This window comes from Vicugna pacos, chromosome 6 (genome assembly GCF_048564905.1).
Source record: "Vicugna pacos chromosome 6, VicPac4, whole genome shotgun sequence".
NCBI classification, from domain to species: Eukaryota; Metazoa; Chordata; class Mammalia; order Artiodactyla; family Camelidae; genus Vicugna; species Vicugna pacos.
Window position 1 is genome coordinate 20076359 of NC_132992.1, and position 25103 is coordinate 20101461.

Here is a 25103-nt window from a genome sequence, read left to right on the forward strand (position 1 = left end):
TTGGAGTTGTCAGGGACTTGGGGGAGGAGAGAGAGACGAATGACTGCTTAGCGGGTACAGGGCTTTATTTTGGGGGTGGGGACTGAAAATGCTCTGGAACTTGATAGCAGTAGTGATTGAATGATACTGAGAATGTTCTAAATGTTACTCATTTGTGTACTTTCAACTGCTTAATTTTATTATGTGAATTTACCTCAAAAAAAAAAATGGAGATGCTGAAGGAGCCACCAAAAAGCCTTAGGAGGAAAGATACATAAAAAGCACAGTGAAACACAGAGCAAAAGCAAAACAAGGAATTATAAAACTGAGAATTTCACCCTGGAAACAAGGATGGATGTGAATATTCTTGCTCCCCAAAAAAGGGAAACAGAATGTACATAATCATGAAAAAAAGCAAATGCAAGAATTTTCTAACTGGTAGAGTTCTGGGAATGCTGGCAGAATAGGTGAGAAAGTGATTATCATCAGATTCAGTAAGATACTGAAGGGCAAGAAACCCAGAGGGAACAGGGAACAGAGGCAAGGAAGAACTCTGCTTTTCTGAGAACCTGGGCAGTCTGACAGAGCTAGCTTGGAATGGTTTGAAAGTGGATAGAGGGAAGACTAGAAAAGGGAAACTATCACCCTAAGGATCAGGACCTACAGACAGGACATTATAATAAAAGACAGGAAGACACTGAATACCTAACACAGACTACTCATGCTTTAAAGCCTACATCCACCTAAGTAATTTTCGAGGAGACCTGACTTGTATTACAACTACACATCATGTATCTACTGTACAGTATATATATATATATACATACACACACATATGTGTCATATATAACACATATTACATACATATACATGTGCATTCAAGCTCTATGAGTTGAAATACAGTGGACAGATAAGAAAATGCGAGAATTCACGAAGCAGTAACCTAAAATTTTAATTCTCAGAGAACAGCGTTCAAAGGTCAACCTAATGCGTGTATAAAGGTGTGCATACAAAGGTCCATTGCAGTACCGATTCTCTTAGCAAAAGAAAAAAATTACATCAAAGTGACTATTTACCAGAAGAGAAATGAATAATGTATGGTATCTCCATACAATGAGACATTATGAAGACATTTAAAAGGGTGGGGTAGATTATCACATATTAGCTTAGAAAGAGGTCCAAAACATAACTAAGTGGGAAAAAAGCATAATGTAGAACAATGAAGAAGAGTTTCCATTTTCGTAAAACCAAACAAAAAGTCCCAAGGAACAAAATTCTATAAATGTTCATGTCTGTGTTAGCCTAGAAAAAAGTCTAGAAGACCACACACCCAACTGTTAATAGCAGCTACCTCAGGTAGTAATGGTTGACAGACTGCACTTAAGTTAAAATGTGGAAAGCTTAGAATAGTGCCTGGCACATAGCTAATACCCATTACATGTTAACAACTATCATTTTCACTTTATATACTTTGACACTGAATTATTACATAAACTACTTCTGTAATTAAAATAGCCTATGTTTGAGAAAAACAAATGGTCAACAACAGATGAAAAGATGCTTAATCTCAATAAGAATCAAGAAAATATAAAGTAAAAATCACAATACCGTTTAGCCCATCAGACTGGCAAAAAAAAATTTTTATCAAGTCTGGTGAAAGTTTGACTAAAGCAGCATTATCGTACAAAACTGGTGGAAAAAAATCAATTTGTATTATATTTATAAAGGTTTAAAACATGTATATGCTCTGATCCAGCAATTCCACTTCCAGAAATCAGTCCTGAAGATATAGTTGCCACATACATAAAGTGATGCTTTTTCACCATAGCAGTGAAAAACTGAAAATAACCCAAATGTCAGCCAAGAAATGAAATTAAGGTACATGGAATATTAGGTAATCATTAAAACGAATGAGCTAGAACTGTATGCATCAAATGGACAATTCTCTAAGGTGCTAAGTTGTGAGTCTGTGCCAGTTGGTTTATCGCTCCTCAGTTCCAGGTTTACCCTTCTTTGCCTTGTTTTATGATACTGAGTATTGCATACATTTTTCCTTTTCCAGCTGATATGACTTTAAGCTCTACCAGTAGAGGGCGCCGGTGGAACACTGATGAGGAAGGGGTGGGCTTCCTGGTTCCTGAGTGCTTGTCTACCTTCAAGTTTCAACAGCACCCCTGTGGGTGTCTTCCCATTCAGTTCCGGCAGCATCCCTGTGAGCAGCTGCCCAGAATCTCGGTGGCTTCCTAGCGAGTTTCATCAGCCCTCCAACTCCGCATTCCAGCACGTCTGGTTTCCGGCATGCCAGTCCTTCAGTGGACAGGACTCTGCAAACTTCATCATCCAGCGACATAAACCGTCATATACTCTCCCATAAAGTCCAATTATCAGTCTTGGAGGGAAAGGGGGCCTCTTCCAAATTCTTTCCTACCTTGAACGATCTGCTTCAACCCAGGTAGTGTTTGTTCCCTATATCTGCTACTGTATTCTTTTAGAGTTCTCTTTACCCCTTAATACTTAATCCCCTATTACTAGTTAATAATTCTTTATATTAAATTTTTCCTATTTAATGTGTGGTTCCTGTCTCCTGACTGAGACCCTAGCTGGATACAGTGTCTCATTTATGTTTTTAAAAAGCTGTGTGTGGAGGGAGGGTACAGCTCAAGTGGTTGAGTGCATGCTTAGCATGCATGAGGTCCTGGGTTCAATCCCCAGTATTGCCTCTAATAATAAACAGGTAAACCTAATTACCTCTCCAAACCAAAAAAAAAAAGGGGGGGGGGAGGGTATAGTTCAGTGGTAGAGCACATACTTAGTATGCATGACCATGGGTTCGATCCGAAGATGGACAACTCCAGTGTCAAATTCAATTTAAACAGAAGTTAGTAGCTACAGTATAAGGTGATACTTAGAGATTTAAAGCCACTCCTAAAACGGGGAACTTGAGTAGAAATGAATCTAACAGATTACACACTGAAGTGCCAGCAATTGTCATTCCAACAATTTCCAGCTTTATTTCTCAATTTCCACCCCTGCCTAATTACCTATTCCACAGCAGCCACAGCAAAATCTACCACTACAGTCACAACTGTAAAGTCAGCATTCCCTAACTTCAAATGTAGCAGGGAAGCCCAAAATACAAAATTTTCTTGAAACTAAAGTGTTTTATGACCAAACTGAGATGAACTTGAGGTAATGAAGTAGATGTATGTGCCATTCATATACAGTATAGATAACTGAACTTGTTAAAAATATAAAGAATCTTAGACTTAAGAAATGGAAACTTTGCTGTGGTTTTAAAAAAGGAGTTTGACCGGAATTGGAATCACGGCCCTACCACTAATGAGTAATTCTTTTTACTTACTCAGTTAGGCAGGCAGGTTTTAAAGTCAGATCTTCTGGGATCAAATTCCGGCTATACTACATGTTAGCAAGTTAATCACTCAGCCTCTTTCCTCATTTTTAAAAAGGGGACAATAGTACCTACAGCCTAGGTTTCTGAAGAATTCATTTAAGACATGCACAGCATCTGGCCCTTACTGAAGTCACAATACATGTCCCATCACCTTTCCGAGTCTGGGTTTTTTTTTTTTAACCTAAAAATGAGGGGTTCCCCCCTAGATTATCCCCAAAGTCCCATTCCTGGTTTACCAGTCTCTAAGTCTACATGATGAAGGATGGGTTTCTTAGGCGGAGGTTGGGGTGGGAGGATGTACAGAAAATAGTCTAACCTGAAAGTCAGTGAAAGAAAGTTCATCAGAAAGGAGGCAGATACGGGGGGGGGGGCGGGGTAGAGGGTGGGAAGGGATAGACTGGGATTTCAAAATTGTAGAACAGATAAACAAGATTACACTGTATAGCACAGGGAAATATACACAAAATGTTATGATAAATCACAGAGAAAAAAATGTGACAATGAGTGTGTATATGTCCATGTATGACTGAAAAATTGTACTGAACACTGGAATTTGACACAACACTGTAAAAGATTATGAATCAATAAAAATGTAAAAAAAAAAAAAAAAGAAAGGAGGCAGATAAATCAGTAGACACTGTGCTCAGGGAGTTTTGTCAGAGAATGTGTCCGAGGAGTCAAACAAAGCGTCAAGCATCCTGTAAAGGAAGAGGTAAGAAGAGATGCTCCTTTCTCAAAACTGGAGGGTGGGTGGGTGATCTTGCAGTACTCAGAGGTCGAATCTGTTGATCTGGCTGTCAAGGTCCAGTCTTTGAGTAGAACGGGCAGTCCCACTCAAGGAATCCAGGAAAACTCCGGTTATCAGTCTCATCTTAAAGGGCCAGAGAGCACCTCAGTACTCACCAGGTTAATATGCATGCCTACTGCTGCAGAAACTGTGACTAGGTTGGTAATAAGGCGGGCCAACATGACTGCTGACTCTTCACAAGAGTCTCCCAGGCTTTGCTTTACTAACCTACTCGGGATAAACTCCTACAGCATCCCGTACTCTGGTGGGTTATCCTACTTTTCCTCTTACCCATTCAATTCCCCACGAGCACGCTCCCTTCCTGGTCCAGTTGGTCTCACCATGCCACGCCTCCACATCCCTCTCTCCCTCTCACTCTCCATTTCTCCAGACCCTCCCATGCTCCCACCCTACCTAATTTTCTTCCCCATTGTTTCTTATTTCTCATTGCCGACTGCCATGTCTCCCCTTTCCTTTCCCACCCCGTGCACGGTGCTTTCCCTCGCTCACCTGGATCTGGCCAACTGTGGCTCGCCGACCCACTCAGGACTGAAGGCGGAGAAGCTAGCGGTGCAGAGGCCCCGCCTAAGGCGCGTGGACGTCCCGATTCTCCCGCCCCCTGAAGGCGGAGCCCGAAGGCGATTGGTCCCCACGGTGCGCCTACCAGGACTGGCAGCTCTTCCACCCAACCGGGACGTGCCCAGTTCTTCTCTGGTCTAGTGCTTCCCAAGCTCCGGACGCGCTCTCTGTGCCTCTTCCAACCTTTCAGTGTTCTGCAGGCGGTGGTTTTAAAGTCTCCCCGTTTCCTTGAGAAGAGAGCTGAGCCCAGATTTGTTTTAAATAGGAGATTGAGTCAAAATTAGAAAGCCCCCCCTTCCTCTCCCAATTTTCTCCTTGTTCGTGTATGTTGCCCCAACTTTTAAAGAAGTCCAACAATCTGATTTGTAGCCTAGAACTGAGCTCCATGATAATAGTAGCTAACACTCCAAACTTACTGTGCCACAGCCTCTATTAACAGACGCTTTGTAAGAATTAGCTTATTTTTCTCTAAGGTAGATATTTATTATCTCCCTTTACAGAGAGGAAACTAAGTTATACAGGGGTTAAGTATCTTGCTCATGATCAGCTAGTTAAGTGATAGGACCCAGGTAGTCGGATTCCACTGAGCCAAACTCCAAACCCACTATCACCACTGCCTCTGGGAGCCTAGGCTAAGTCTGGCTGCAATTCAAGAAGCAGATTACTGAGGCTTCCCCTCTTCCTATGAGTCAGGTTTATACGACATAGAAGAGGAAGAGTGAGGATGGAGCAGACCAAGAGATTCTTTTTTATTGAGTTATAGTTGATTTACAATCTTATATTAGCTTCAGGTGTACAAAAATAGTGATTTTTTTATAGATTATACTCTGTTTAAAGTTATTACAACATATTGGCTATATTCCCTGTGCTGTACAATGTATCCTTGTCGCTTATTTATTTCATATATAGTATTTTGTATCTCTTAATCCTCTACCCCTGTCTTGCCCCTCCCCTCTTCCCTCTCCCTATTGGTAACTACTAGTTTGTTCTCTGTATATCTGAGTCTGCATCTGTTGTTATATTCATTTGCTTTATTTTTTAGATTCTACATATAAGTGATAATTATACAGTATTTGTCCTTCTCTGTCTAACTTATTTCATTTAGAATAATACCCTCCAGGTTCACCCATGTTGTTGCAAATAGCAAAATTTCATCTTCTTTATAGATATTATGTGATTGTATATGTATTTATATCTATATCACATCTTCTTTACCCATTCATCTGTTGATGGACACTTGGGGTGCTTCCATATCTTAGTTATTGTAAATAATGCTGCTGTGTACATTGGGGTACATATATTTTTTTGAATTACTGTTTTTGTTTTCTTCAGATGTATAACCAGGAGTGGGATTGCTGGGTCATATGGTAGTTCTATTTTTAGGTTTTTTTTCCAGAAACCTCCTTCTCATTTCAATAGTGGCTGCACCAATTTACACTTCCACCAACAGTGTACAAGTGTTCCCTTTTCGCCACATCCTTGCCAACATTTGTTATCTGTGCTCATTTTGATGATGGCCCTTCTGATCGGTGTGAGGTGATAACATCACTGTGGTTTTGATTTGATAATCAGCAATGTTGAACATCTTTTCATGTGTCTGTTGGCCATCTGTGTGTCTTCTTTGGAGACCAAGAGCTTCTTTACTTTGGCAATGTGTTTTCTGAGCTTGGTGGGTGAGGATAAGGTGGGTTCATTAAGTGTAAATACAGTATCTGGGTATCCTTTTGAAATCACCCTCTGAAGCTAACTTATAGAATATTAAGGGAAAAAAAACGAATTGATCTCTTATTAAAATGGGGAAAACGGGTCTTAATTACTAAAACATAGTAAAGACCTTTAAGGAGCAGGATATCCCTTAGGAGTTTGTTAAGTAGAAAGCTTTTGGTTCTGTATTAATATTTAAAGAGATGTGTAGCAGCTATGTGAATGTGCGTGGGAAGGGAAAAAAACTCACTAAGTTTATATGCACCTTTTAAATGACTGAGTAGTCACATAAATCTCAGATCACCCTCAAAATTTCTTTTAGTAGAACTTTCCTCCACAAGTACCATTACTCACCATAGCACATGTATACCACATTACATCACATAATTCATAGAGTGACTACCAGAAACAAAAATGTTAAGAATTTATTTGATATGGTAATATTGATTATTTCAAATCTAAGTTCAGTTTAGGTCCATGATCAATTTCTAATATTGTTCAGTACCTTTTCATTATTAGGATACTGTGAACAAGACTAAATTTAGCATTGTCTATTAGAGATCTTGGTGAGTTGATTGTAGAGCAGGAACTGAACTAGCTTTGTCAAAAACAAAAACAAAAACAAAAAAGGTAGTTTGAATAAGGAATGGTAAGGAAACGAACAATTCTCACAGTGGCCTACTTAAACCTTGATCATTTTTCCACTTAGGGACTGGAAAATGATGGTCCCTTTAGAGAAGTGCTGAAATGAAAAGGCAAAGGAATACAAACTGGTTCAGATCGATAAAGATCAGTAAGACAGTATCAGCATGTTATACTTAGTAGCTGGAGGTGAAGCCTTCAACAACGACTAGCTGAATAAAAAATGTATTTTCCCTTTCATACCTCAGATTATGCCAGTAAGGAACTTAATTCTTATTAATTTGTTGGAATCGCTTATTGTTAATAGTGCAAATAGATAATTTTAATAGCCTTAAGTAACATTTCACTATTAATGGTTTAATATGGGTGATAAGCAAACCAATTTGAAATAAAATATGAACATGAGCCATTGCATTACTTAAAAAAAAAAAAGATGTGTTAGGAGAACTAATTCCCTCCTTTCTGCTCCCATGCTTCATACTTAAATCTGCCTCTGTTGGGAAATTCACTCCTCAAGCTCTGTTGCAATTTAATTCATGTTTTACCAAGTAATTTCTTTGGTGGCCCTCCATCCTAAAAGTTGAGGTAGGTATCCTCAGGGCTCCTTACGTTTGAGGGAGAGAGGATAGAAAATTCAGGCTTAATGTCTAGTATTAACTGACTGGGTAAAAACTGTCCTTCCTTCAGACTCTGGATGTTAATGGGCTTCATAATGGAGCTTTAGCAAACAGTTAATTCTGACTCTGAAAGAAGCCAGTAAGAAACACTCTTGTGTTTTGTTCATTTTGGCATAATATTCATCAGTGACGTGATTACTACTCATTGTGAACAGAACTTAGGGCCAGGTGGGCATGCCAGATAAAATACACGATGCCCAGTTAAATTTGAATTTCAAATAAACAGCAAAAATAAAAATATATTAGTATAAATACATCCTCCATGTTGCATGTGACATACCTTTACCCCCAAAATTGGTTGTTTATCTAAAACTCAAAATTAACTGGGCACCCTGTATTTCGATTTGCTAAATCTGGCAACCATATGGTCAGGTTGTGGAAGGTTTTAGTATACACTAAGGAGTTTAGACTTTATTCCATAGCTGATAAGGATCCAGTGAGGATTTGGGGGAGTGACATTGGTAAGGTGGTGTCTGAGACCAGCCAGAAGACAATGGCAATTGTCCAGGTATGAAGTTCTGAAATATAAGACGAGGATGTTGGAAGAAGGAATGAAAAAGGACAGGATCTAGTAGCTGGTTACATGTGGGCAGATGAAGAACAAGGAGAAATCCAATGTGACAGATTTTCAGCCTGGATGGCTGAAAGAATGACAGAGCTACTGATGGAAAGAGATGGGTCTGGAGGAGGAACTGCTTTGGAAAGAAACAAAAATTGACTTTGAGATGATGCTTTTGTATATCTAAGTGAATTTTAAAATAGGAAAATAATTTTTTAAAACCAGGAAAATAAAATTTACCTCTTCTTCAGCACCTTCTCCCAGGTGCTGCAGAGATAGGCTGTTACTCCTGTATCCACAGCCACAGTGCCACAGAGGTTATTACCGCAATTTTCCAGTGGACAAAATAGATGCCACCAGTAGGTGGCAGAGTTAGGATTTAAAGTCCAGGCCACCTGGGACATAAATCTGGGCTGATTTCCACTACTCCACCCTGATTACCTCGGATTAGGGAAATAGAAAGAGAACCCCAGAGTAGTTATGGCTGAAGCTGTGACTGCTGAGAGTTGAAAAGAAGGAGCTGAAAAGGAGGAAGAGTCTGCTAAGAGCACACATAGGAGGAGGATTGGAGATCGAGGTTGGAGCATCGCTGGCAGAGAAAACAGCGTGGGAAATGGCTGGGAAACTTGAGTGAGCCTAGCATTTTGACAACAACAGCATAATGTGCTGTTTCTAGAAAACAGGGAAAGTATGAAGATGGTGAAAGGAAATATTGGAAATACATAGAGCCACTGGCATTGAGAGCCTTATACACCATGCCCAGGAGATGAGAACTAGCCTATAGGCAGTGGAGAGTCACTGAGAGTCTTAAGCAAGGCATCAGCATAGCCAGTTTTGTGTCTTAGAAGGGTCATGCTGATGGCAGTGGTGGGAGAGATGGACTGAAGGCCAATTAGGAAGCAGCTGTGATGATCCAGGGGAAAAAGGATGAGAAGAGGAGGCAGAGGCAATAGATGTTTGAGAGAATCAATAGGATGTGGAGAGAAAAGAGATGCGAGGTGACAAAGAGGACTTTCCCAGGATGACTGGGAATAGCGATGATATTTACAAAATACGGAGAATGCAGGAGAAGGAGCCTACCTGGGAAGGAAGTGTGAAGTTATTCACCTTTGTATTCCTACAACATGACTTGGAGCTGACGGAGTAGACAAGGACTAAATGCATGTTGATTTGTGTTTGATTTGGGACATATTCAGTTTGAGATATCACTGGAACATGCAGGTAGAGATGTTTGGCAAATTGTTAGAAATACAGGTCTAGGAGCTTAGAAGAACAATGCAAGCCTGTGAATTAGTTTTGTTAATCAGGACATAAGGAGGAGAGTGAGAAAAGTTCCCACATGAAATCCTTGAAAATACATAGCATATAAAGAGCAAGTGGGGAAAGAAAAGCTAATAAAGCAAGCAAAGAACAGGCAGCCAGAGAGGCAGGCGTACAAGAAAGTTTGGGGTGATGGAAACAAAGAGATGAATTTCAAGAAGGAATGGGTTTGCACACCTGTGTTCATTGCAGTATTACTTACAATAGCCAAGAGGCGGAAACAACCTAAAGGTCCACGGATGGATGAATGGATTAAGAAAATGTGATACATATATACAATGGAGTATTATTCAACCTTAAAACAGAACTAAATCCTATTATATGCTACAATATGGATGAACCCTGAGGACATTATGCAAAGTGAAGTGAACTGAGGGACAAATATATTATCCTACTTACATGAGGTATCTAAAATAGTCAGACTCATAGAAACAGAAAGAATGATGGTTGCCAGGGGCTGGGAGGTGAGGGGAAAGAGGAAACGCAATGGGTATAGAGTTTCAGTTTTCAAACATGAGAAGGTTCTACAGAACTTTTAAACAATTTGCATGTAGTTAACACTATTGTACTGTACACTTTAAAAAGTTAAGATGATTTTTTTAATAAGGAAGAGGGTGTCTAAAGAATCTGTGTACATCAGATCTAAAAATTAGGTTTTCATTGATTGCTTTAGTGAGAGCATTTCATAAAATACTTGTGATGACAATTAATTGCACTTGACTAAGATGAAGAAGTAGAAAGAGCAAGTGAACCCACCTTCTGCAAGAAGTTCAGCCACACAGGAAATGGATCTTTCCCGGGTAGCACGACATTAAGGCAGGATTGATTAAGGGTCCACCTTGCTTGCTTCCATTCTCTCAGGGGTCGCAGTCCTTTGGTGACTATTGTCTAAAGTCTGAAAATAGTCATTTCATATATTTTGTTCAGTTTTCTAATTGTGTACTGTAGAAGGACATTTCTCATATCAGTTAATACCACCTGGGCAGAAGAGGGAGTCTCTTTTGTGTATTTAAATTTTTTTAAATCATTTTGAAAATGAAAAGTAAAATAAAATGGAGAGGAAGTCAGCAAAAAACAAACAAAAAATCAATCACTTTCCATAAAACTGAATGCCTCTTTCTTTATGCTTAGAAACAATACGTCAGCTGATCCCTCAGCCTTTTGAGCTCTCCCAAGTGAAACTCCAATCACTAAAGAGCATTACTAGGTAACGCTGAATATCACCCTTTGTTAGCTCTTTCAGGGAGACATGAATGGGGTATATTTTTCGTTCTCCTTCAGCTTAGCTAGGGATAGAATTCTAGATTGACCATTATTTCCCTCAGTACTTTGAGGAATGTATTCCATTATATTTTGGTCTCTAATTCTGCTGATGAGAAGTTTATTGTCAGTCTAATTGTTGTATCTTTGTAGTTAACCTGTCTTTTTTCCCTTCCACTGAAAATCTGTTCTTCATACTTAGAGATCTCAAGTTTTACTACAGTTGTCTCTAGCTATACATTGATTTTGAGTTATCCTGCTCAGAACCTAAGGAGTTGTGCCTTTTGTCACACTGACATAAACCTCAAATCATGAGACCCCTTATCCACTACATGAATTGTCTTAGTAGTTTTCCATTGCTGCCATAATGTTACCACAAAGTTGGTGGCTTAAAATAACACACTGATTACCTTACAATTCTGTAAGTCGCACTGGACTAAAATCAAGGTGTCTGCAGGGCTACGTTCCTTTCTGGTGGCTGTAGGAGAGAATCCCTTTCCTTTTCCAGCTTCTACAGGCCACCCAAATGCCCTGGTTCGTGCCCTCTTCCTCCATCTTCAAAACCAGCAACGCAGACTCTCTTTGACCCTGCTTCTGTTGTTACATCTCTGTTTCTGACTATAGCTGAGAAAGGTCCGTTTTTAAGGATTACACTGGGCCCACTGGGATAATCCAGAATAATCTCCTCACACCAAAGTACTTAACTTTAATCGTATCTGCAAAGTCCTTTGTGCCATCACAGATCTCAGGGATTAGAATTTAGACATCTTTGGAGCACAGTATTCGGTTTATCACAACTTGGGACCTCAGCTTCTAATACCAAAAGCTCGTCCACTTTTTGGTGGATGCTGAGTCCTGACATCCAAGTGTCCTGAGTTCTCTTGCTCCATCTACCTTGTTTAGAGGCTTGGCTCCCTTGTACTGCCAGTGCCCTCTGTGAGAATGTCACTCCCCTAGATGCAGCAGTCACTGGTGATTTCACGCAGCCTTATGATGGTGCTCTTCTGGAGACTTTAGGGTCTCAAGGCTACACAGAGGCAGAGGGGAAAAGAAGAGAAAAAGTGACCTGTTCTCCAGCTCTATTTCCCCCTGAGTTTTGGAATGCAATGAACAATCCCAGAGTCTCTTAAAGTTTTTCATGAATACAGAAGTTTCTCCTCTCTAAAACTAAACCTTCTTTCTAAAGAAGCTCAAAACTAGATCACTGGCTCTAGCTGATGGATAAGCCCCATTCTATTCCTTTATTGTTGGTATCTCATTTTCCTCTTACTCTTCATCCCTGGCACACCTGCCCCGAAGTCCTAACAAAACAGTGAAAGTCCTCGTGCATATCACTTCCTGAATATGGCTTACCAAAGCGGTCTGTCCCCACTGGTTCTCTAAACTGCCAATTTCTGAATACATTCGGAGGTCAGTTAAGACATCCTTCTATAGAATGAATGAATTCATGAAATGTTACAGGTTTAAACACAGTTTAGGTGGGGATTCACTCGTGGATTATTTTCCTACAACCTACATTATCCAAGAGAAAATGACATCAGAGATTATCTCAGTCTTTTATTGTAGCTAAAACTAAAGTCTCTTCAAACTTGACTCTGACTTTTGTCAAGTATCTTCCTGTATTATTCTGATTCTCACATATTCTCAAGTCCTACAATTCTTTTTAGAATGTAGGTGAACTCCTTCTGGAGCAGGACCTGTACTTCCTTGCTCAGGCTGTGCAGAGCTCTGACACTGGGTATCAGACTGGAGGTTTAAAAAAAGGGGCAACGGAAGAAAACAACAGTCCTCGTGCAATGAATCTATTTCAGGTGAGTTCATATAGAATCTCCAGGCAAGGGGAGGCTGTTCTCCTCAGTCAAAAGGAAATGGACTGCTTTTCTAGCGAAGAAAATTTAGGGATAATTGGGAGCTCAAGATTCCGAGGTTTATCCACCCAACTATTTCTTGCCCAGATCTTAAGGTCTCACATTTTTGCTTCCAGGAAAAATCTTTGACATGGGATTCCTGTTGAAGCTATGCATTCGATCTCTTTTGCAGCTCTGCCACTCTGGATCCTGAACCTAATTTTCAAAAGTGCCTCACTCAGCGAGATCAGAGTCTCCTTTATGGCTGCCAGAGAAGTCCTCTGGCTTTCATAGTGTTCCTACCTTGGCAATTAGCTGCTTCGAACTATTTTTTTTTTCTTTTTGCAAGGCTTCCAATGCTGTTAAAAGCAGCCAGTCTCTTCCCCAATCCTTCTCATTATCATTTTTCGCATTCCAATCATTTGGTACCCAGTGGATACCACCTCCACCTCATCCCATTTAACTACAAGTGAAAGCTTTAGTAGCTGCGATGCTCACTACTGCACAGCAGGATTATCCCACTATCAGGAAAATCATTCCTATTTGCCTTCAAATAGGTGGGCTAGTCAACTCCAAAATCCCATTTTGAGGGTCTGCTCTTAAAGACTACTCCTGGTGCCTTTAAAAAAAAAAAGTCGGGGGTGGGAGGGTGCCTAAGAAAACAAAGCTTAAAGCAGAAGATCATGTACTAATGCTTTATGGATGGGTGAAATTCCAGGGAAGAGGGTGTGAGGAAAGGAAGTGAAGCAGGGAAAAAGTGAAAACAAATATAAGGGATGTGTTACCAGGATGGCCACAGCTTCATGGCAAACAAAGCTGGCTGCTTGATCACCCAGGGCATCTCCAGGGAGTATTTATGAAGCTATTAATTCTCAGCACCGCCCATCGCACAGGAGAAAGAGTGGGCAATGCTGGCTTCTGGCTTCTGTATCTCCTGGGTCCAGTTTTACTCCACCCCCCGACAAAGAAACTCTCTTACACTTCTTGATTGTATTACCCAGCCCCCCAGGTAGCTTTTTGGGAGGCCAGAAAGCCCATTCTGGCCAATTTTCAGGTGCTTCAGTTCTTCTGAGTCAGTACTACCTATGGGGGCCCCTCAGTTTGTGGGGGCCAGATGGCAGCAGGGGCTGTGGCCTTTTGACTGCAGGATACCTCACAGCATTTTTTTGAGGACTCAAGTAATACCCCATGCCTGGCATTCAGTAAGCACTCAGCAAATGCTAGCTATTATTATTAACAGTAATTAAATGAAACTTTTGTGTGTGATTGTTATGTGACATGACAGTTATGAGCATCCTTCCCCTCCCCCAAGCCTTTGTTAAGCACCACTGAACTCAATCTGCACTCTGACACGGAGCCAGACACATCTGAGTGGCTCAACAATGCCACGGGCAGTGGCCCGCAGCAGCGCGGGACAGCCAAGCAGCCAGATGGATCTGCAACAAATTCACAGGAGCGGTGGCCACTAGCCAGGCAGCATACAGCTATGTAATGGAGCTGAGTATCTTGCCTTTATAAAAATGACTCGTGATAATGTCTTTCATTGTTTAGCCGCCTTAAAAAAACTTTCAAACATTTGTCTCCGAAATCCACTGAGGAAATAAATTGGTACTGGTTTTCATTCTATAAAATACAGCCATGTAGCTGAAAGATAATTTGTCCATTCAGAGTCATAGATTTGCTTCTGAAACCACACATACAAGAACCCTCAAACGTCAAATATCTGAAGGATAATATTTTCTTTGGGAACTTCGTTACATCAGCCTCTGAGTTTGGCTAATCATAAATAAACATCCTTCACTTAATGAATAATTCAAATCTTAGGCTCGTCACCATGGAAAAGAGGGCTCTCTCCTCCAATTTTTCTTTATGAGACACTCAGTGCCACAGACATAATGTTTACTTCCCTTGAGGGAACAACAGCTCTTGACAGTGGAAATATGATTTCAGCAAAAGAACTGCTGGCTTTTGTGTTAAAAATGGCTTCAATATTCTGTTTTGATTCTTGCTTAAAATATAGGAAAAGGATTTTTATAGTCAAGGTAAATCTATGTGATGAATGTGATAGACATGTGCCTTGAAACAGTAAATTTGAGGCTTTCAAATAATATGCCTTTGCTTTTCTGGATGCCAGAGTTGAGTTTTTAAAAATTAAAAACTGATAGAAGTTATTGTCTAATGAAAAATGTAAGCTGTAACATGGGTGGTTTTTAATAAATTTCCTAAATTGTGCTTTTCTTGTTAATGATAAGTGTTTATCACTGGTATTCGTTTGAAACCATTTGATGACCGAGTTGCCCCCGTTCCCAGATCTACATCACCTCCATTATCTAGGAACAGACTTGGCTCCATCAGTTCTGACCTTTGGCGTTGTACCTTAATTGTGGCATGGGGCTTCTGTTGGGGGGCCTTAGGCTGCCCTCGGCAACCACCAGCCAGAACTAACCCAGCCCTTTGCCCCACCCTGAGACTACCTTTGGCCCCAGAAGAGGAGTTGGACAGGCCCAGGACATGAAGCCAAGTGCCACTGAAGTTGCAGAGAAATATAGGAAATACTTGGTAGAGTTATGCAGAAAGTATTGAACTTTAAGTTGGGACATACGAAAGAGAAATCCAGTGAACCAAGGACAGAACATTCCTTAAGCATCTTGAAGTTCTAAGTGCTTTAAAGTTAAGAAACTTAACCTACAACAACACCTCTTTAATGAAGGCATTATTATCTTCATTGGTATAGTGATGAGAACAGAGGCTCTGAGAGGTTAGGTACATTTTTCAAAGTCACTTAGGTATAGACTCCTTAGGGGAAGTCAGTGGATCTCCGTGGTGATTGTGTACATGGATGGGTGGCTTGAGACAGCGGTAAGAGGTTGGATGGAATACTACTCAATCATAAAAAAGAATTAAAATTTTGTCATTTGCAACAACATGGACACACCTGGAGGGTATCATGCTTAGTGAAATAAGTCAGCAGAGAAAGACAAATACTACGTTATTACTTATATGTAGAATCTAAAAAATATAACAAATTAGTGAATATAACAACAACAAAAAAAGAAACAGACTCAGATACAGAGAATAAACTAGTGGTTACAGAGGGGAGAGGAAAGAGGGACGGGACCAGATAGGGGTAGGGGATTAAGAGGTACCCACTACCATGTATAAAGTTAATAAGATACAAGGATATATCATACAGCACAGGGGATACAGCCAATATTTTATATTAGCTATAAATGGAGTATTATCTATGCAAATTTTGAATCACTATTTTATACACCTAAAGCTAATATAACATTGTAAACCAACCACATCTTAATTAAAAGAAGAGGTGGGGAAGAAAGATTAGCAAGCTAGATTTCACACAAATAGTGAAAAGCCTTATACAATCATGTCGTTTTCACTGTACTAGGAAGGCTTAGGACCTCATTAGCTCTGGAACCAACGGCAAGTGTACTTAACCTCTCTCGGCCTGAATTTCCTCATCTTTAAAATGGAGGGGAGAAAAGTGATGCCGTCATACATACCACAAAAGGTTTTGCTGGTTCCAATGAGCTCATGTAAAGAAAAGAAATTCATACATAGAAAAATGCCATACAAACTCAACTCATTTCTCTTCGTTTCCAGTTGCAAAATTTTACAATCCAGCTGGGAAGACATGACATAAACACAACATACAGAGAATAACCACAGCAGTGTAACTCAAAGTTTAGATGTCTTGATATCCTAAAAGTCCTCTGGACTACTGGAGAATCCCCCATCCTTTAAAATTTAATAGGAATGGTCTTGAACCAACATCCTATATAAAATGAGAAACGCCAGCATTGTTCCCTATGTTTCTGAGGTTTCTTGGACACCTCCCCTCTCTCCTTATAAGCTATGGCCCTTTTCTCCTGCTGACTGCTCTCTCTGCTGACTGGAGTGCGTCTGCCGCAACACCTGCACTGGCGACCACCTGGATTCTTGAATTCGTCAAAATACCACTGGCACCAGATCATATGTAGAGCAGACTTACTAAAGATTTGAGAGCAAAGTTGGTGGGGTTAAATATTAAGTATTCCTGCTCCTAAACGCCCTTTGCCCATCTCTACCTGAGAAGTCTTCACTGGCCATCGCCTCACAGACAAGCCCAGCATTTCGCTCCATTTCTTCTTTCTTTTCCCTTCCCTTTTTCTACCTGCTGCCCAAACCTAAACTACTTATGTAGCAAAAATAACTAACACTGACTAGCTTACTTTGTAGCAGGCAGTATAAGTGCTTAATGTATGTTCTCTCATTTAGTGGACATTTTCTCTCCCATTTTTTGCCCCCAGGTGTCCAGGCCCAGACCCTTGGAGCCTCGTCTTTTTCGTTCCTTGACAAATATTAAACATATTTTTTGGTTTTGTTTTGCTAGGCACAGTGCTAGCTTCTACGGCTTCGGTAACAAATCAAACAGACTTGGTCTCTGCCCTCATGGAGTTCCTTATTCAAAGAGCTGATAAAAGTAACTGGTTAAATAAAGACAATTCTTTCTTTGAGGTTATTTTCAGCTTTTATAACAATCATGTCTCTACTTGCTGCAAGAGAAGACAACACTAAGACAAACAGCAAAATAAGACAAAAATACAAAAGATGTCACAGAGCAGGAGATGATTGGCACACAAAGAGTTCAAAAATAACAAGTACTTTAGAAGCTGATGAGTTCACTTGGTTACTTGGTTACACTGGTGGGCCCTGAGGCACTGGATTAGAGAAGGAAGGAAGGCAGGGAGGGCTGGGATGACTTGAGAAGGGTGGTTAAAGGTCTTTGGAGGTGGGCAGAACCTGGACTCAAATCCCAGTTCTGTCACTTTCTGTGTGACTCTAGGGAGCGAATTAATCTCCCTAAGCCTAACTTTCCTCCTTTGGAAAACTAGAATAATGACAGTACCTTTCCTAAAGGATTGTTGTAAGGATTAAGTGGGGGTGGGATGGGGTTGAGCAGGAGAAACCTGTAAATCTCATTAAGCAATGGCAGGAGCTTGGTAAGTGCCAAGCAAATGCGCATGTATAAAGGAGTAAATGTTCTCTATTTAAGGTCCTTACACTTGAACTACTTGTAAAAAGAGTATCTTCAGTGCTCACCTTGCCATTTAAGCAATTTAGTTTTTTCATATATTTTATTAATTCAAATTTTGCAGCAACTTGCAAGGTAGATGTGATTATCATCACCTTCATTATGCAGAAGTGGAAACTGTGCTTCCAAGGTAACTTTCACGGGGCTTAAAAGGGACTGGGTGGGGAGAGCATAGCTTAGTGGTAGAGCCTCTGCTTTGCATGCAGTTAGTCCTGGGTTCAATCCCAGGTACTGCCATTAAAAAAATAAATAAGCCTAATTACCTAACCCCCTCAAAAACCTTTTAAAAAAAGAAAATAAAATACCTTTCATCAAGAGTAGGTCAGGCATCTAAAGTAGAGTCAGAAGTGGAAGTCAAACACAAACTGTCTACCTCAGGCCTTTAGAAATAACTGGCCAAATAAAAGTCAATCTAAATGTCCATTAATAGGGAAACGGATAGATAACTTAGGGTACCTCCTTACACGGAATACCGTGTAGCCAATAAAATGAATGAGGTAGATCTATATGCACTAGTCTTGAACGACGTCCACACATGCAAGCAAAAATGGCAGCCGTGTAACAATATACACAAGAGGCTTTACAGTGTAGTGTCTCAGAGAAAAGACTCCATCCATTTAGTGACCCAGTCTGCCACTCTCTTTTCCTCACTACTGCTCCCACATCCCAGCACAGCCCCCTTCCACAACCTCCATTTCTCCTGGTCCTCCCGGCCGTTTCTCCTACTCGCTCTTCCTCAGCTTCCTCTCCTCTCCGGCTGGGACTCCTCTACCAGGGATGGAGAGCTCGAGTTGGTCGTGGAAGTCAAGCGCATGCGCCGTGGCGACACCCTCCCAACGCGGAGTCGACACGTTTGCCCCGCCCCCAGGACGGAGCCCGAGGGCGATTGGCCCCCTTCGTGAGCCTCGGGGTTGACTGGCACTTCGAACCTAACCCCGCCCGCCCGGCCCACTTCCGTCCTGGTCACTTGTGCGTGCGCCTGCGAGCGGCTTTAGGCCCAAGCAGGAGGCTTTTGCGGAGGTCACGGTCCTTCCTGGCTTTTCCTGTTCGCTCCAATGGTTTGTAAGATTGTTCTGCTGATGATGGTGTTGTCATGCTTCCTGCTGTTGCAGCGCTGCCCTCTTAGCGCGAGAGTTTATACCACATTTATTTTAAATAGGAAACTGAGAATAAGAAAGCGGCCCTTAGCCTTGTAAGGAGATAAGGCGATCCCTCCCTCTCATACTCTTACTTGTGTGAACCAAATGTCGCACGTAATTCAATAAATCGATGGTTGTGAACTCAGCTCCTTAAATAGTAGTAATTGTAGCTAACTCTTACATTGGGCTTACAGTGAGCAGTCACTGTTCTGATTCTTTTACAACTTCTCAACCTTTAAATGTAAGGTAGGCCCATTATCCCCATTTTACAGATGAGGATGTGGAGGCACAGAAGTTAAGGAACTTGCCCAAGACCTCCCTGGGATGAGTGGCAGAACCCAGATTAGAACCCAAGTAATCTGTCCTGATATCCAGTACCACCAACCACTGCACACTGCTGCCTTTCAGAAAGAAACCAGGCTAGGATAAAAATCAGTGTGCAGGTCAAGAAGCAGTTTATTGAGGATTCGTTTTCTTTTATGTCAAGCTTGGAAAATAAGGGAGAGAAGATAGGAATGGAGTCTGGAAATAAGACCAAGATGTTCTGAGCTCAGATAATTGTGAAGTGGAAGAAGGTAGATTACCTAAGGAAACATACAAGAACCTACATCCATGTTTTAAAATATATATATAATTTATTGAGGTGACATTTACATAACATAAAATCAACCATTTTAAAGTGAACAAATCAGTGACATTTAGTACATTCACAATGTTGTGTAACCACCACCTCTACCTAGTTCCAAAACATTTCTATCATCCCACAGTAAAATGCATACTCGTGTTTAGCAGTCACTCTCTATACCGGCTTCCCCAACTCATGGTAACCACTAATCTGTATTCTGTCTCTACAGATTTATCTATGTGGAATATTTCATATAAATGGAATCATACAAAATAGAATCATACAATAATAAGCCTTTGTGTCTGGCTTCCTTGACTTAGCACAATGTTTTCTTGTAGGTTTCTCTATGTAGCATATATCAGTACTTCATGATTTTTATGGATGAGTAAAATTCCATTGTATATACATAACATAATTTGTTTATCCAATCAGCTATTGATGGACATTTGGACTGTTTCCACTTTTTGACTATTGTGAACAGTGCTGCTGTGGACATGCATGTACTTGTTTGAATATCTGTTTTTAGTTCTTTGGGGTATACCGAGGAATAGGCAGAATTGTGGGGCCATGTAGTAATCTTACGTTTAACTTTTTGAGGAACCCCTACATCCTTTTGAAACCCTTCCTTAAGGCTATAGTATTATTAATATTATAAATAATATTAGATATGAGAAATATGTTAAATATTTTAAATCAGAGTGTCTCAACCTTAGCACTGTTGGTATCTGGGGCTAGAGAACTCTTTGTTGTGGAGGCTGACCTGTGCATTATAAAATGTTTAGCAGCATTTCTGGCCTCTACCCAGTAGAAGATGTCAGTAGCATCTCCCCAGTTGTGACAACAAATTATGTTTCAAGACATTGTCAAGTATCCTCTGGGAGGCAAAACTGCCTCCCCCACCCTTGAAAACCACTGTTTTAAAAGATTCACTATAAATGTGAAGCAAATATGGCACTAAAGCAGAATACTAAAACAAAGTAAGGGCCTCTAAGAAACTATTTTCCTTACAAATTTGCATATAGGAAATACTTTTTGTTTACCGTGTAATGTTAAGGAATTTGCAGGTTTACAAATGTGTGACAACCAGAAAAAAAGCTTACCGTGAAATATTCATGTAACTTTCATGCGTACCTTTAGTACCATAAACATCCACAGAACTCCAAGAAATAAAGCTTTTCAACCTCATTACATATTACACACCAAATCACACCACATCCCATAATTTTTAAGATGGCAACTAGAAGCAAGGTTGGCAAGATATTTTTTGATATGGCCATATTTATTATTTTAAATCTAAGCTCAGACAGAGCCCATAGGAAACTTCTTATTTGGTTCAGCCAAAAAGGTGCTAATTTTCATTACTGACATACAGTGAACCAAAATGAAAATTCTACATTTCCTGTTAAGGATCAAAGTGAGTTAGTGTAGAACGGGAATTCTAAGTAAACACGTTTGCCATTAAAAAGCCATCAAGATCGGGACTGTCATGGAAACAGACCAGCCTTAAGCACAGACAGCACTGGTGTAGAGTTCACAGCAGTTAACAAGGGCTACGGCACTGAACTCTTTATCTTCCCAGGGACCAGAAAAAGAAGGACGGTTGGTGCCATTCAGAGAAGTACTGAAATGAAAAGCCAGAGAGGTGCATAGTGGGTCAGATAAAAACAATACAACAAGACTCATCAATAATTTCTACCAAGTGGGTGAAAAAAACAAAAACCTATTAATGAACCCAATGACCACAACCAAATAAATAGGAGAGAATTAAGTGTATTTTCCGATTCATGCCCAAGATAGTACTGGCAAGAAACCCTACGCAATGTGTCTGCTTCTGTGCCCAATTCCTAACCACAGTCCTTTTGGGAATTTCCTTTCTAAACATCACTGAAGCAAAATTTATGCCTTGTAATGTGATTTAAAATTGAATTTATTTTAAAAAGTGAGATAGTATTTCAAAGCCACTTTCCTCTTTGGAAAGGAAAATAGCTCAGGCTTCCAGATGTATGTGTGTATGTATGTTGCAGCTTTACTGAGGTATGATTGACAAATAAAATTGTAATATATAGAGAGTATACAAATGATGATTTGATGTATGCATGCATTGTTAATGGATTCCCAACACTGAGTTAACTGAGTTAACATCCACCATCTCACATATTTACCTTTTTATTTGTTTATTTTTTTGGTGAGGACACTTAAGCTCTACTCTCTTAGCAAATTTCTATTACATAATATAGTACTATCAACTATAGTCATCACGTTCTACATTAGGTCCTCAGACCTTATTCATCTCATATCTGAAAGTTTGTACTATTATACCAGCCTCTCCCTATTTCCCCACCCCAGCCCCAGGCAACCTCCATTCTATGAGTTGGTTTTTTTTGATTCCGCATATACAAATATGAACAGATCTGTAGAGGGAAAGAGATAGCAATACAAAAATAACTGAGGACTTCAACACTCCACTTTCAACAATGGACAGATCATCCAGACAGAAAATCACCAAGGAAACATTGGACTTAAACTGCATATTAGACCAGTTGGGCCTAACAACATTTAGAGAACAGGGAAAAAGTGGGAGATGGACATTTTTGCCTGCTTCCTCTGCACTGAGTCTGGCTGGAGGGCCGGGGGCAGGGAAGGTAGCCAGCGAGTGCTCACATGACTGTTAAGAACTCTTCCTTGTTTACTATAGTTCTGTGGGACTCAGAAACCCAAGCCCTGCAGACTTTCAGAGCTGGGTGTTCTGGAAGGCCATCTCTCAGGTGGAGCCTTACAAGTTGGGGCACTAGATGTGCAGTCCAAACCCTTCGCTGCTTAAGGAGAAACTGGGAGTTGGGAGTTCCCTTCCATTATATGGTGCTGGGCCAGAGGTGGGGTTTACGATGAGACTGTGTCTCAGCCTTTCCGACCCAATTCATTGTAGTTATTTTCTCAGTTGTAGGAGTCACTCAGCTAGTTTCTGGAATTTTCTTAGAGGGAATTACTCTATATATAGCTGTGCATTTGGTGCATCCTTAGGAAGAAGGAAATTCAAGATTCCTTTGTCATCAGCTTGGTTTGGAGTCATTCCGAATGTATTTAGTATGAATTGGACAACAACATTACCTCTTTCAGATTCTAGATACTAATGATGATCAGTAAGTGACTTAAGGCAAAATGCCGGTTGCAGTTTTGAAGGCATAAATGAGCAGGAAAGAGTATACTATTAAATTTTTTTAGTGAAGTTCAGTGAGGCTCCAGCAATTAGAATTTCAGGTTTTCCTGCCCCAGCACAGGTTTTTGTGGCAGTTTCTGCTCATGAGTCTCTGCTCTAGTGAGCCATGACTCCCTGTATTTACCGATCTGTCTCTCTAATCTTGAGGTCAGCAGCATGCCCTGTGTCCGCACCTCTTTTACAGATCCAAGAAGAGTTATTGATTTTTCACACTGTTCAGTTTTTCACTTATTGTTAGAATAGCATGGTGATTTCTAAACTCCTTACAAGCGAAACCAGACAACTACTATAAAAATATCCCAGAAAGTGGTAAACAAGTTCATTTTTACATTATCTGAATGCATCATGATTTTATCAATTCAACTTTATCCTCTTGGTCTTCACTCCTGTCTAAAGAAGCCTGTAATTTTTTACCCACTTGGGACCATTGCCAAGTCTTCATCTACCACCTATCTATATTCCAAGCCTAATCAATCTGTAATTTCTGATCAGTGAGACCAGCCTCCCTTACTTCTTCCCCACCCCCTCCACTTCTCAGGACCCCATCAATACAAGTAAACTCTGTCACTTGTCCATGCTAGAACTAATAGCATCTAACAAAAGAACACAGATCTACACCAGCACAAATACCCATCCCCCTTCTTTTATGCTCCATTAAGCATCCACGTGATTACCCTCAAGACCATATTTCTTCCCACTCCCAGAAGACTCCTGAGTGAAGGATAGCGTGTAAGAGGAGGGAGCGGGGATCCTGGTGCTCACTCACCTCTGAAAGAGCTCTCTGCAGCACACGTAGGTCTCATAGGTTCTATTGGTGAAACTGGTGTTTAGGAAGGAGACACAGTCAGTTTCAGCTCCCCTCGGGACATAGAGGATTCCTGGATGAAGGAGACAGAGATGCTAAGAGGAAGATTTTTCACATGTTCCTGAAAGCTCGTAATTCTTTGGGTAAAACTGAGAACACTATAGATTTGGTGCCTTTTCTATGCATCTGTGAGATGGATGTTTACATTAATATTCTAAGACTAAGCTGAAGCACTTACCTGCCACACAGGCACTGATAAGGGATACACAGGCCCCTGTGAAGAGAGCACTGATCACAACCTTGGACAATTCACTCTTCCGGTGGGGTACCATTGATGCTGCAGACAACAGAACAAAATAACTCAGTCTCTTTCCCACCAGGCAATAGGGTATGTCCTATGAGCCCCCATTTAGAAGAATGCCGAGGATCAAAAAACAGCAGATGAGTAACATTCTTACCACCAACCACCAGAGGCTAGCCAGGGGTACCCTAAGAAGTATTTATATACATTAACCCTGAGAGGTCACTAACTCAGACATACCCCAGGTCAAAGACTGGGTGTCTGACCCTAACTTCAGTGGTTCTGTGAACATTCCCAAGATGTATCTGAATCAAGCCAGGTTGCTCCTGACAGGTGCAAATGCCCAGGTGTTCACTAGTTAAAATCTGCACTCTTAAGCTGGGACCAGAGTTAGACGGACTATTTTGAGCCAAAGAGATAAGAAGGGCAACATTCTCCAAAACCTTAGCCTCATGATGTATATCCCACTAGTAGACGGCAATCTCACAATCAGATGGTAATCAGACACCAGAATTAGAGCACGGACAAGGGTTTAACAGAAGGGAAAAAGAGAAACTGAAAGGAAATTGTTTCATCTTTAAATTATTCAATCAGCTACCAAATACATTAACCTAATGATTCTACCCCAGAATATGAGTGCCATAGAAAATGGACACATTGAGCTATATTTCTTCTTATACTTTATTTCTAACGTGGAACTTCCAAACTCTTGGAATCTGGTAGTAATTTTCCCTGCCCCTGCCTTCAAAGACAATTACATTTTCCTCATATTATTTCCTTCAGCCATCACCATTTAGCAATATCTTCAGCAGTCTAAATGTATCTGTGCATACTTCAAATACTCACTCCTCCTGGCGACTTGTAGCTTTTAATCCAACACTCACATCACTCGCTCTATCTATCTGCCTCATGTGTCTGCTGCTTTTATTTGTCTTTTGATTCCTTGTGCAATGCCTACTTCTGTGAAATCAACTGGTGAGCAGCATAATTTCAGAAAGTACCTTCACTACTGAATAAAAAAATTACTTTATTTATATATGCACTATGTCCAATTAATGGCAAACTAAAAATAATGTCATTATAATCATCTTCACAGGGAAAATAAAAATAAAATTGGTCTTTTGGACCGCCAGTTGAAAGGAAAAAAAAGAAACAAAC

The 25103-nt window shown here is 40.5% G+C and overlaps 1 protein-coding gene across 3 annotated transcripts in view; it reads right to left on the reverse strand.

The window, feature by feature from the left end:
- Positions 1–19646: 19646 nt before the first annotated feature.
- The window catches only part of SLC28A2 (solute carrier family 28 member 2), a 59295-nt gene continuing 53838 nt past the window's right edge, over positions 19647–25103 (reverse strand). For 2 of the 3 annotated variants that reach the window (XM_072962508.1, XM_072962509.1), the window contains 3 exons: positions 23883–23981; positions 23606–23717; positions 19647–21243 (listed from right to left, as the gene is read on the reverse strand). In XM_072962508.1, coding sequence (XP_072818609.1) covers positions 21126–21243; positions 23606–23717; positions 23883–23981 — 329 coding nt within the window. In that variant the 3' untranslated portion in view covers positions 19647–21125. Of the gene's footprint in view, positions 21244–23605; positions 23718–23882; positions 23982–25103 lie in introns of those variants that run through there. The other variant, XR_012073338.1, reaches the window with a different exon arrangement.